Source organism: Ascaphus truei, chromosome 3 (assembly GCF_040206685.1).
Source record: "Ascaphus truei isolate aAscTru1 chromosome 3, aAscTru1.hap1, whole genome shotgun sequence".
NCBI lineage: Eukaryota > Metazoa > Chordata > Amphibia > Anura > Ascaphidae > Ascaphus > Ascaphus truei.
The window spans coordinates 65,699,385-65,713,947 of NC_134485.1; the positions used below are offsets into that span (position 1 = coordinate 65,699,385).

The window sequence follows — 14,563 nt, forward strand, 5'->3', positions numbered from 1 at the left end:
CTTGCTACTGTGATTCTGGAAACAGATTTGTCTGATTCATCTTCACCCATCTTCTAGAAGGGGCCTGCAGGGTTACTGCACCAAGCAAGATACTAATTAAGAAAGTGAGGTGTCAAGGGCACCCGCTTCTGGTACCAGGCATTCGCCAACTTCCAGATCATAAAGGCGGGAGATGACCAAACACATTTATTGCATCAATGAATAGGAAGGGGGATACGCTTTCTTCTGGTGTTTTTCTATACTCACTCCATTTAGTCTTAAGGATTTTGGCCTGACTGTTTGATCATAAGACGATGAACAAATATCCAGATGTTTCAACTAAACATATTTAGTGGATTACTCAAAAGCCTTACGCTATCTACTGAATGTTGGTGGAGAACTCTAAAAACCAGCACACCAACCACCACTCACTTTAATTGCAAACACCACAAATTTACAACTTGCAAACAACTACTCAAATTTCTACTCGTACTATTACTCTCTTTAGCAGGTGATATTAAACCTATCCCAGGCCCTCCCTTTTCAACTCTGTCCCATACTCCTGAGAATTCCCCCTTTAAATTCCAAAAAGGTCTATCTGTCGCCCATATAAATATCCGGAGCCTGCTGCCCAAACTGGACGAACTAAGCGCATGATACCTTATACATAAACCCAAAGCCACCGTTCTCATAAACATGGTTAACCCCTAAAACTCTTGATGCAAGTATTGCCATTCAGTGATACTCCATTTCTAGGAGAGATAGGTCAAAGAGAGGAGATGGGGTGTTATTTTATATTGCAGACACCTTACAATTTACACTGTTAAATTGCGCCCCCAAGCCCACCCACTTTTGAAATCCTAGTTGGCAAAATCTGCCTCCCATTTTCTAAGCCCATCTTGCTTGCTGGTATCTACCGCCCCCCTAAAGCCCCTCTACAGTCCCTGACTGATATCACCCAGTTTCTTGGTCCCATTTCCTCTCTGAATGAGACGAGTGAGCTGCTAGTTCTTGGGGATTTCAACCTCAATTGGCTCGACCCTAAAAACCACACAATCCAGTAATAACTCAAATCACTTAACCTAACGCAACTCATTTCCCAATCCACACGGACAAACCTGAAATTGCACAACCATTCCTTGCTAGACTTGATTCTCTCCTCAAATCTCAGCAGAATCCAATTATCTGGCATTCATCCTGACATTTTCAGTGTACTGTGTAAGGAAAATTAAACCACCCCAATCAAGCCCCAAAGTTCTCCTCACTAGAACATTTAGAAACTTTAACCCATAACAGTTTCTGGCAGATCTTACCATCTGCCCTTGGTACAGAATCTGTGCAAAGTAGGACCTAGATCTTGAAAGGGTGTTTCTAAAATCCCAAGGAGTATCCGTGAACTATAAATCCAATAATGATCCTCAATCACAGGGTAAAAAACAGAACAGACCATATATAATCATGAAGCTGTGTAAGTCCTGAACATAGCCCAGTGTTGTGTGGTGTACCTGGGATGGCTCGATCACCCGATATTCTTGCGGAGCCCTTCAATGCAGGGGAAGGGGGAGATAGATGAATGGAGGGTGTGCTAGAAAGTATCCTCGGCTAATGCAGTATCCGACTATCTAATGAATCCATGCAGTCCTCTGTAACATCCCTCCGTCTCATACCCCTAATGTTTTCCAAACCACTGCAACACCCCACTGGCTATTATACACAACAGCTAAAAGTGAGTGAAGTATACTCACAAACCGTCTGTTCTTAGCGTGTGCATCTATCCCGGTAAGTAGAAGTGTTCAATGAAAGCAGAGAAGGGTTAGAGCACTGTAAAAAAAAGTCTGAGCTTGACACTGGTAAAAATAAAACGATTTAATCGGCATGATGTCTAAAACGGGACATACAGGTAAGTCCTCCGATACGTTTCGTGCCGTTAAGGCACTTGATCTTTATCACTTTGATAAAGTGCCTGAACGGCACAAAACGTGTCAGAGGACTTACCTGTATGTCCTGTTTTTGGCATCATGCCAATTAAATAGTTTTATTTTTATCCGTGTCCAGCTCAGCCTTTTTTGCAGTGCTCTAAACCTTCTCTGCTTTCATTGAACACTTTGTACAGAATCAACTTTATTGCTGACCCTGATTCTGCGCTCGACTATTTCCAATCGGAGTTCTTAAAACTCGGTGATACACATGCTCCACTAGACAGAATAAGAGTATGGGGGGCCCACCTCCTGTGGGTTAAACCTGACCTTATAGCACTCTATCAGTTCAGGGATGCCTTGTGGAAAAGCTACAAAGTAACTGGCTCTACCAAGGATCTCAATCACTACTGATGCCTGCGGAACATATGCACAAGGCAAACAAGGCATGCAAAAGCACAATATTACTCTGACAATCTCCTCCAGAATACATCAAACCCAGCTAACTTCTGGAAGGTTATCAACAACATATTCCAGCCTTCTAGACATCAACAGCCAAGTAATATCACTAAGGAGGATATTACTCTGACAAACCCCACTGACATTGCAAATGCATTTGATGACTACTTTGTGGGGTGTGCTACTAACTTATTAGCTAAAGGCACCACAAACATGAATCTCATCCTGGGAGTACCCCTATAGCCCCACCCCCTCCCAACACTACCCACAATTTCAATTTGTCCCAGTGTCCGAAGAGATTACACAAGCGCTCCTCAAATTAAAACTAAGCAGCCAATGTGGACCTGACTTATTACAATCCAAGTTCCTAAGACTTGGTGCCCCAGCCATTGCCAAACCAATTGCTTCCCTATTCAACTCTATTCTGTCTGCAGGCCATATCCCTAAGACCTGGAAAACTGTCAGAGTTGTCCCAATCTTCAAAAGTGGGGACAAAAACACTGTCTCAAGCTACAGACCAATCTCTCTTCTCCCAATACTATCCAAAGTCATGGGGAAATGTTTTCACTCCCAATTAAGCGATTACTATACCAAGACAAATTTCCCCAGCCAATTCCTATCTGGCTTTCGCCCCAAAAACTCCATGGTAACGATCCTGTTAAACGTTTGCAATGAAATCTAGTGTGGAATGGAACGGGGACAACTCACTGGTGCAGTATTCCTAGATTTTTGCAAAGGATTTTTTGATACTGTTGATCATGATATCTCTGCTTAACAAACTCCAGTGCTCTGGAATAGGGAAACATGCTTTCAACTGGTTTCATTCCTACCTATCGGGTAGATCCCAACATGTGTCCATCTCAGGCTCTAACTCACCTGTGGTGTCCCGCAAGACTCTGTTCTGTACTCTTCGCAGTGTTCATCAATGATCTTCCTACAGCTTGTAAGGGAGCTTCAATACACATGTATGCAGATGACACAATCCTATATGCACACAGCCATAGCCTCTCCGACCTTGAACACATACTTCAGTCTGACTTTTTGAGACTTGAAAATTGGATTTCCCAAAACAAACTGTTTTTAAACACTGACAAGACTGTATTGGTATTTGGGACCAAGGCTAAATTTTTAAAGCTTCCAGTTACTGAGCTCCAGATCAGAACCAATGCTCACACCACCCTAACTCCTGTTAATAGTTTTAAATACTTGGGCATATGGTTTGACTCCCACTTAACTTTCGGTATGCACATTGATACCCTGACATCCAAAACCTATGCCAAACTAGGTGTACTTTACAGGAACAAATCCTCCAAGGCCTGGGACATAGTACGGTGAGCCGCGCTGAGCAGATGCACTTACCCCCTGCATCTGTCATCGGCGCGGCTTAAGCAGCAGCTTCCGCATGTGTGCGGAGGCTCAGGTATTTTGGAGAGCCGGGCACATTTAAAATTTGCCGCTCAAGGAAGCGGAGGAGCGGTCACTTGACCACTCACATCCAATGAGAGCGAGGGACTAGCCACGCCTCCGTTACGCCTCCGCCCCGCCCCCAAAGTGCGCTCACTGCCTCGCCTGCCAGGACACAAAAAAGCTCCAGTTTGAGCAGGCGAGGCAGAGCAGGAGCGCGGATCAGCGCGGCCCAAGGCACCATGCCCGAGGCCTTGGTCTGCTGGTCAGAAAGCGTATCACACAGCAGATGCTAATGCCAATTATCGACTGTGGGGACATAGTATATGGCTTGGCACCCACCATAGCAAACTTGATACCCTCTACAATTCAATATGCCATTTTGTTCTCCAATGCAACTACAACACACATCACTGCAAAATGCTCAAAGAACTAGATTGGTCATCACTTGAGCCTTTGTGCAAAGTTCACCTTTCCTGTCTTGCCTTCAAATACTTTCTGGGCAAGCTACCCAGCTACCTGAACAAGCTCCTCACCCCTACCACTTGCAGCACTTATCACCTGAGATCAGACTCCAAAAGACTGTTCATGGTCCCAAGGCTCAACAAAGTATCCGGCCGCTCCTCCTCTTACCGTGCACCCCAAAACTGGAACAACCTACCGGAGTCTCACAGCCGCCACCAGTTTAAGTTCTTTCAAAACTAAAGCTGTCTCACATTTTAATCTGGTCTGTATCTGTTACATACGCCTATATTATATATTATCTCTAACTGTGCATCCAATGTCTTGCATATAATGTATACCCTGCTCACTTATGTAACTGTATTTGTATCCATATATTATATGTCTTAACTCTATGCCCAGGACATACTTGAAAACGAGAGGTAACTCTCAATGTATTACTTCCTGGTAACACATTTTATAAATAATAAATACAATATTTACATAGGGATTTCAGAAAGTAAAACCTAGAAAACTGGCAACACCTCATCTTGCTTGTGTGTTGAAAAACCTCCTATGGCGCTGAGGATGAATGGATGGAACAGAGTCTTGTGCAGTAATGTTCCTATGAGGATTGCCTCAGAGAAGGAAACAAGAGAAATGCAAAAAACACCACAATAGTGTATTACCCTTTAGACAATGTCAGACATATTAATTGAAAGAGCATTTATTAATTAATACAATTGTGTCTACAATTGGAGTAAAATATGAACTGTAATAATAAACAGTAGATAATCTTCTGTTAATAAAACAAGATGAATGGCTTCCCAGCGCTTGTGCTGAAAAAAGCCTTGTTGCTCCGCCAAGAGTAAAAACTGGAATCCTACTCACCGTCCTTGAGTAGGACATGTGCAGTGGTACGGGGTCTTTTGCCAGGGGTTGCCGTCTGCTGCAGAGTGCCTGGCGTCTGCTCAATGCGTGCGGGGGAGATTTCCTGGTATACTCGTGGTCTCCAACACGCCGAGTGAATTGCAAGCGTCTCCTCTGCTGACGTCACAGCCGAATTGGTGCAGCTGCGGTGTCCCTGGATGCCCACAAACCTTCCTACGCGTTTCGAAACACCTCGTCACGTGTCTCTTCGTCAGAGACGCGTAGGAAGGTTTGTGGGCATCCAGGGACACCGTAGCTGCACCAATTCGGCTGTGACGTCAGCGGAGGAGACGCTTGCAATTCACTCGGCGTGTTGGAGACCACGAGTATACCAGGAAATCTCCCCGCACGCATTGAGCAGACGTCAGGCACTCTGCAGCAGACGGCAACCCCTGGCAAAAGACCCCGTACCACTGCACATGTCCTACTCAAGGACGGTGAGTAGGATTCCAGTTTTTACTCTTGGCGGAGCAACAAGGCTTTTTTCAGCACAAGCGCTGGGAAGCCATTCATCTTGTTTTATTAACAGAAGATTATCTACTGTTTATTATTACAGTTCATATTTTACTCCAATTGTAGACACAATTGTATTAATTAATAAATGCTCTTTCAATTAATATGTCTGACATTGTCTAAAGGGTAATACACTATTGTGGTGTTTTTTGCATTTCTCTTGTTTCTTTCTCTGAGGCAATCCTCATAGGAACATTACTGCACAAGACTCTGTTCCATCCATTCATCCTTAGCGCCATAGGAGGTTTTTCAACACACATCTTCCCAATCTGGGTGGAAGATCCCAGATCAACCCCCCAAGGCAGCTCAAGGACTATCTTCATCCAAGGACTGTATCTCAGGTTTTGTTCCCTCTGTATGTATTGTATAAGTATTACACTAGCGCTCATATACACTTAGTATTGTACACCTCATCTTGCTTGTTGATATTAAAAACAGGTATACATGACTACAAGAAACGTGTGTAACAGAAGATATGCAAAAAGAAGAATCTTACAGAAATTTTCACCATTGTAAACCATACAATTTTCTCCTTAGAGATATCAAGGCAGGGAATATCCTCCTCACAGAGCCAGGCCAGGTGAAACTTGCTGACTTTGGATCTGCTTCAATAGCATCTCCTGCCAATTCATTTGTGGGGACACCATATTGGTAAGCAAATATCTTTTATTCTTTGAAGGCTTTCTGCTAAACAAAACAACCGCAGTTTGAAATTGCTTATGTGGAATGACGTTAGCGGTGCGAATGTATTGGCTCAGAGGAATAATTCGTTTTATTACCATGACCCCCATGTTAACAGATATTCCACATAGCAGCCACTAGAGTTTACTCCGATCATTTGTTCAAACGAAGTTTACAATTAGTAATCTTACTGCAAAAGCCATTGTATTCCTCAAAAGATACGTTACAAGATCCATTTTGGCTGCATTTTGAGGTAGTCCCTTGATAGTATGCACATTTATAAACAACAATATTTCTAGAATAATTACTAGTAACAGCGAGCTGTTGTATTTAACTATTTGAGAGAATATTCCTATCGGCTCCAGCAAGTTCTCATGAGCTGATGGAGTAAATCCATGGAAACAACTACTTGACACTGAGTAGTATATACTGTTGTACTGTTGTACTGTTGTACTGTTGTACTGTTGTACTGTTGTACTGTTGTACTGTTGTACTGTTGTACTGTTGTACTGTTGTACTGTTGTTTTTTTGTTTTGTTTTTTGTACTATCTTTTGTACTTTTATTTTTTTATTTCAAATCTATTTAGGTATGATTGCGTAGCTTTTACATGATATTCATTCTCTTTTATTTATGTTTGAATAAAGCGGTTGCTCTCCTTAATATTTGTAATATGAACCTGGATGTGTAGCGAAGCAGTTCAGTCCTGATGTTTAACTTACTCAATTAGAATCATTTTATTTTAGGATGGCCCCTGAAGTAATCTTGGCCATGGATGAAGGGCAGTATGATGGGAAAGTGGATATATGGTCTCTTGGGATCACCTGTGTCGAGTTAGGTAAGTCCACAGGTCCAGATTTGAATCCTAGATTGAATAGGCAGAATACAAACAGTCTGCTGACTTGATAACAAAAATGTAATCACCCTTAAAGGGAAAATTCTAAATATTTGTGCCTGGTGAAAAATGTACGTTTTTGTTTTCATTGTGTCCTGTGAATTTCATTATCTTACATATGCTTCCTATCGCCCATGTTTAACTGATGATGGTATTTTGTTGCTGATAATATCCATATAATTACTTGACAAGACAAACATTAAAAACAGTGTGGATTTTGCCAGTAGATCCAATGTTCCACCAACAGTCTTGTACAAAAGGCATTTTGTAACAAGTGCAAAAGCCTTCCAAAGCATTTTCTTACCGGGGAAGTATTTAAAGCTTTCAAATGATTTAAAAAATAGTTGTACTTGTCTGATTTTTTTTTTTTTTTAAAGTGGTATAACTCTTATATTTAACCCATAAAATGTATCATGGCCATTGGTTAACTTCAGTCCTACAGTATGTAGGAATGACCCTATTGTTTTCAAGAATGGCTTGGCCTGGGTTATTTCTGCACTTTCATTTTCTGTGCATGTTGCCAATTCAACATCCTCTGCAGCTCAGGAGGCCCTGGACAATTTTAATTTCAGGGGTTGTCCTGACAGCACCCGCTGTGATAGTAATGTAGTGAAGAGTTGTAAAACACATATTCGTCCTTGTGAAAACTAAGGTTGGCTGTTAAAGAAGCAGTCCCATATTTCAGGAAGAAAAATAAATGTAAATAACTTCTCGGTGTAATTGGCTGCTTTAGAAATATTAAAACAGCTGTAATGGGAAACTAATGGCATACATTTAATGTATTCATTAGTTCACTGCTGTTATTTTATTTTGCTCTTTTGATGAGATAAAGGGAGTAACGTGGCAATTGTACTTGGAGAGGGCGCTCATGGAAAGACTGTGCATTGACTGCATTTATGAAGAACTGTCAGGTTGGTCAAATAAGACGTATAACTATCGGCAGATTATTTGTTAGATCCTTTTCTGCAATCACATGGATTTCTTTTTTTTCTAACAATTTGAATAGTTGATACATACTGGAATTTATTGATCCTTACCGAGCCAATAATGGCTTGTTTTTTGTTGTTTGTTTGCTTTTTAACATTGTGGAAGTGGGCATCCAGACTAGTAATTAGTTTGCACTGCTAATATTAGTTTTCAGCAGAAGATTTACATGACCTGTTGAATTAGTATTTAATGGGTTAGCCCAGGAGGTATCAACTGCAGTCCTCAAGACCCCCCAACAGGTCAGGTTTTCAGGATATCCCTGCTTGAGCCCAGGTGGCTCAGTTGAAGAGTCTGCTTTAACACAAGTGGCTCAGTTGAAAACTTGAGCCACAGATTGGTGCCATCTGTGCTGAAGTAGGGATATTTTGAAAACCTGGCCTGCAGGGGGGTCTTGAGGACTGGAATTGGGCACCCCTGGATTACTGGATTATTGACAGATTGAACTAATCTACGATGAACTGCCATGCTCTTGACAAACATACTTGTTTGGATTGTGCCAGTTCATAAACATTATTGCTTTTTTATCTTTTTGTAAGGATTTCATTATTGGCAGCAATGCCGAACTAGGGTGTGGGGTTATCCACATAATCACACCCTGAGCATATTAAAAGCACTTGGCTTGGTTTCGGTAGCCCAGGAATGCAATGATCTCATTGTGGTAACCACACCCCTTTTCATTGAATTTGCTGTACTGACTTTGTAAATGGTCTTACTTAGAACTCCAAGTCCTGTTCTTGCTTGTGTATTGCAACGGTTAGGTCCTTATAGTGGTAGACATGCCTTTAATGAGCAGAGATCAGTTTTTATATATAGTGTTCGACAAATTCACTGGCCGCTCGCCTGGAACGAGTGGATTTTGTGAGCTGGCGAGGCGGCGGCAGGACTGAATCAAGACCGGAGCGGAAAAATAAGCTGGCGGCGGGAGAAGACAATCGCCATGTCAGCAGGGCAGCAGGAGGCATTAGATGACTAAAGGCGGACAGCGGCGGCGGAGGAAGTAGGAAAGTATTCATAATCCATGTGAGTAGCAGGAGAAAAGCCGGCTGTGGTCCGACCTGGAAGTCTTCAGTAAAGTCACTGAAGACTTCCTGGTCGGACGGCAGGGGTGCGCTCCTACCCGGCTTTTCTCCTGCTGCTCACATGGATCTGAATACTCTCCTGCTTCCGCCACCGCCCACCTTTCGCCATCTAACGCTTCCTGCTGACATGGTGATCGTCTTCTCCCACCGCCAGCTTCTTCTTCCGCTCCAGTCTAAAGACAGTCCTGGGAGGGAGGGGGGTCAGAGAGAGAGGCAAAATCAGATTTAAAAAAACCTGGGGCGGGGTTTGTTGGTGAGTGCCTTTTTTTCGGGCAAGTATCATTTTTTATAATTTGTGTGTGTGTGTGTGTGTGTGTGTGTGTGTGTATGTGTATATATATATATATATATATATATATATATATATATATATATATATATATAATCAAACACACACGTCGGGCTTCTGTGCTTTATGGGTCAATAAACACCCTCTATTTTTGCATATATTTTGTCTGGTGCATATAATTAGACCTTTCTGGTCTTTTTCTTTAATTGGATATTTTTTTCTATCTAGCACAGACACCCTCTGTAGGAAACGTAATACAATGTGTGCAGCCATTTCCTAAATGCATTAATATATATATATATATATATATATATATATATATATATATCTATATATATATATAGATATATATATATATCCTTTGTAATGGGGAATTACAGTGAAGTACTAAAAGATCATTGGAAAGCTCATGTGATCCATTGGCCACTTATGCACGCACCCAACTCATAAAACTTCACAGGCACTAAAAACTCTAGATCAGCGGTGCGCAAACTGGGGGGGGGGGGGGGGGCAGGCGGTTGCAGAGGTCCCGCGCTCTTCCCCAAGGCATTTCAATTAAATGCCGCGAGGCCTCTGCAACCTTTTCTTACCAGGATTGAGCCGGCTTCAGGACGCATGACCATGGCAACGCAGCATCAAATGACGCCACGGTGTCATGTGACGTTGCCCTGGTAACGTGACGTCACACGACCCCGCAGTGTCATTTGACGCCGTTCGAGGTAAGGAGCGGGACGGCCAACGGAGGAGGTAAGGCGGGGGGCGCCGCAAAAAAAGTTTGCGCGCCCCTATTCTAGATCACTGTTTTTCAACAGGGGTTCCTCGGCATCCCTAAAGGGCTCCCTGTAATCTTTAGGTAATTTGAAAATTTCACCAAATACAGAAGAATTTACAATGCATCTGATTTCATATGCGCTATTAGAGAAGGTTGGGGTTCCTCAGAATTTCACAATATAATTATAGGGTTCTTTAACCAAAAAAAGGTTAAAAAATACCTAGATAAATGCCTGAACTAAAAGCCGAAAGCATTGAATATTGCTCATTGCATACAGTCTTATTTTTCTTCTTTAAACTTTCACTTTTGTGGCAGCTGAAGGAAGTTTTATGAAAAGATCTTGGCAATCTTCTGCATTTGTAACCCTTTAAACATTTATCACACTACTATATTTTTCTATCCTGTGCATTTCAATGCTATATTGGTAGCAACATGCTTGAAGATTAGCAGTGTTTTTGCAAATGCTATAAATTGTCCCATAAAGATGTTGTAGCAAAAAGAACAGACTAGGGCCTCGTTCAGGGTGCCTGCTTCGCGCCGCTCACACTTTTGAAACAAAGTATTTAAAGTAAATACTAGTTGTCAGGGTAGAAGCTACCCTGTCGCCGAAGTACGGAGTTGACGCTTGCTACAGTTTGCATAAACAACTCAAGTTGTTTTTTCAAGCTGCAGCAGCGTCACTGGTACTTCGGCAGCCAATCAAATCATTCGGGAAAGTGTAGTGAGAAGAGCAACACCCATCCCTAACCTCAGGTCTGTAGACCCGCCTCCTGGACGCTTGAAAAGGTCTGCTGGGCATGATGTGCACACATCGCCCAGCAGACTGACGCGCGGATGCGCGCCCTCCACTTTCTGTCTCTGCCACCCAGAACGAGGCCTAATACTATTCTTTGTTGAGCTGCTACAGTCTAAAGTGTGTTGATATATTGTTAAGTGAAAACTATATATCCGGGGTGGGCACCTCCAGTCCTCCAGGGCCTCTAACAGGTCAAGTTTTCAGGATATCCCTGCTTCAGCACAGGTGGGGCAGTCTTCGACTGAGCCACTGATTGAGCCACCTGTGCTGAAGCAGGGATATCCTGTAAACCTGAACTGCTGGTGGTCCTTGAAGACTTGTGTTTCCCAGCCCTGATCTATCTCCTAACAACATCTTGGTGAGAAGTAATTTCAATCCCCTCTGTTGACCCCATCTTTTTCCATCTTCCAATATGACTTCTGTGCAGGTTCCTACTTTTAGCTAAGCAAAATATATGGTGGTTCTCGAAGACGCTTTAATTGCTTAAAAATTGTGTAAGTGTTGTTGGTTTTTGTGCAATTAATAAAATTTGGAATTTCCCTAAAATGGAGATGTGATCCCTTGAATGATTATTACATTTTTTGATCCATTTTGTTCCCCAGCTGAAAGGAAACCTCCTTTGTTTAATATGAATGCAATGAGTGCCTTATATCACATAGCACAGAATGACTCTCCCACACTTCAGTCTAACGAATGGTGAGTATTACTAATGTTTATTGCTCATCATCTGAATCTAAACAATCACAATGATTTACACCTCAAAATCTCTTCTCAAACGGTGAATTGTATTATTAGCGGTCTTCTCAGAAATACAAATGTCTCAAAATATGCTTGTGCAAGCAATTGCCGCTCCTGAGAGAGAGAAAAGATCTTGAAAATAAGTAGGCAGGTACAAGCGTAAAAACGATTGTAAATAAGTTTTCTTTATGGATTAAATTGTAGTGCACTATTGCTTTCATAAATGTAACTCATAAATGTGCTTTGTAATACCAATTGGCTTGATCGAAGTTATCCGTTTTCAGTACCTTGCCTAACATTTTGCTTCCACGGCTCTTGGCTGTGATCGATCATGTGTTAAAACGGCATGGCATATTTTGTTCTGTTACTGTTCTGCAAATATGCCTATGTTCTGACTGACATGTTTTGCCCCCAAACAGTTGTTTAGCTAGTAAACATTATTTAGCTTTTTCCGCCTTCTACTCATTGTCCATGTGAAAATGTTGTAACTTTCCAGCATTCTACCTGCTTTCAGTATACTGTACACATGGGATAAAAGGTAGCTCTCGTATGAGTTCAGGCAAGTCACTCCATTGCACGGTGACTCTGACACCCGATTTTAATTGTAAGCCCTTTAGTGCAAGAACTCATTGATACAAACGATATATAACTCTGTGTAAACTGTCAGCTGTGAGATAGATAGATAGATGGATAGATAGATAGATAGATAGATAGATAGATAGATAGATAGATAGATAGATAGATAGATAGATAGATAGATAGATCGATAGATAGAAAAAGATTCGACATTAGTAGAATTGGGATTCCAATTTTTGGTGGTTATTTTATTTTTGCTTAGTCAGTGGGGGGGGGGGGGAGTATCCTCCAGTGTTATGTTATTAGATAATTAATAATCTGTGTTAACCGTTAAATATATACATAATTACAAAAATGGGCACATTTGTATTTGGTGTTTTTGGCACACTATTTGTTAGTTTCGATACTCCCCTTGTGTCCCACCTGTGGCTGTGCTTCTACAAGCAGTGGAGCTCAATAGGTTTAATCTCCTGTTTTATCTGTTGTAACCAGAATTACAAAATTATCAGTTGCTAGTGATTTTCAGTTAAAACCTGAAGCCAGAATCCCTGTTTATTATTATGATGGGAAATTTTTCTGGTTTCCAGAAAAGGGGCAATAGGTTACTCTTTAGTGGAGGTAAACTTTGATGTCATTACAGAGAGTAAGTAAACCGATTCAGACTTTCTGTCCACCATAAAGTAATACAGTATTACCAATATAAGTCGGAGGTCCAGCGGCAGCAGAGTGCTACCATACCTCTGACATTTGCCGTTACGTAATTACATGACCATCCTTGCCTCTGGCTGATGTCCACGGCAGTGGAGGTGGTGCAATTACCCTCTAGAAAGTTTGCAATTTTGCCATAACATACCTGGTACGTCACAAGGACTAAAGGTTTAAAGTTATAAACACTGAACATGAAACGGCACATGTTATTAACAATAACAGAACCAACCCCATACTGCTTGTAAACTTGAAGACCGATTATTCCACGGGTCTTATACTACCTCTGTACCTACTGTAGTTTGCATTTCACTAGCCCCATATCTATTTAAGATATAGATCAAATGCCTTGGTTAGGCAGTGTCCTAAAAGCCTGGAGCACTTGCTTGCCTCACACCCCACCCCCTCCCCCCAAAGCAACATTGTTCATCACTAAATTACCCGGTCAATTTTTGGAAGCACACATGCTCCAAAATTAGGGGGATGAGCATATGATGCCTTCCTTACGACCTCATTCAAAGGAAATGTGTGGCATTTTCTTTTCTTTTGGTTATAGCTCTAGTCACCACCCAGCAACTAGTGTTCCGCAGAGCAGTCTCTGTTGAGCTGTGGTCAGTGTGCTGCCAGCTAGCCTATCCTTTTCCTGGAAGTATGACTCTTTTTATAGCTCAGCTTGTGACGTGAAAAGTACTTCTCAATATGACTTATTCACTACGTTTGTACTGACAAACTATGCTACATTGAAGGCAATAGGAATAGCCTATACTTTTGCAAAAACGTGAGTGTACCTAATTTGCATAGAAAAGAAAATATGACTTGATATCCCAAGAAAACGAGTATTGCTCTCATGGCCCTAAGGAGAAGTCTAGCTTTTTATGCTCATTTTGTAACCTGAAGTTAAGGGTTCATTTTACTGCCCTCATCTATTCCTCTTCTCTGTTGTTAATCTATGAGTTGGATAGATAGGGCAGTCATAAATCTGAATATTTTATTACTGGGTGGGCAAAGAAGCCGCCCATCTCCCTTTTTACAGTCCCTCCAAGGACATTTTTTTTATTGCAATATGACTTAACATTTTTTCATATGATTTTACAAATCTATCACTGTTGGTTCAATTTGGTCCTACCAATGACTGCATCTTAAAGCAGCAATACATTCAAAATCGTGTGTGTGTGTTGGATAATGCTTACTGTATTTCTCTTCCCGCCCCTCTTTATGTCCCCTAATGGAATTTAATATATTAAGCTTCCTTGGGTTGCTATAGCATAACTATTTACAAAGACCCAGCACTTACTCTTTTGAAATAAGCGGCCATAGTTTGAACCCGGGGAAATATCGATCGGCAAAGATCCTAACGGGAGAACGGATCGATCAGCAGCTTAGGGTATTACATTTCCTTACAGCC

At 41.7% G+C, this 14,563-nt stretch overlaps 1 protein-coding gene and 1 long non-coding RNA gene across 7 annotated transcripts in view; one reads left to right on the forward strand and one right to left on the reverse strand.

Moving 5' to 3' along the window:
- The window catches only part of TAOK1 (TAO kinase 1), a 108,167-nt gene that overhangs the window by 67,276 nt on the left and 26,328 nt on the right, over window positions 1-14,563 (forward strand). For all 6 annotated transcript variants that reach the window (XM_075594192.1, XM_075594194.1, XM_075594193.1 and 3 more), the window contains 3 exons: window positions 6,180-6,293; window positions 7,068-7,159; window positions 11,742-11,835. In XM_075594192.1, the coding sequence (XP_075450307.1) occupies window positions 6,180-6,293; window positions 7,068-7,159; window positions 11,742-11,835 (300 nt within the window). The remainder of the gene's footprint in view (window positions 1-6,179; window positions 6,294-7,067; window positions 7,160-11,741; window positions 11,836-14,563) is intronic.
- LOC142491519 (uncharacterized) overlaps window positions 1-14,563 on the reverse strand; it is a 57,203-nt gene that overhangs the window by 41,853 nt on the left and 787 nt on the right. The gene's annotated exons all lie outside the window — the stretch shown is intronic.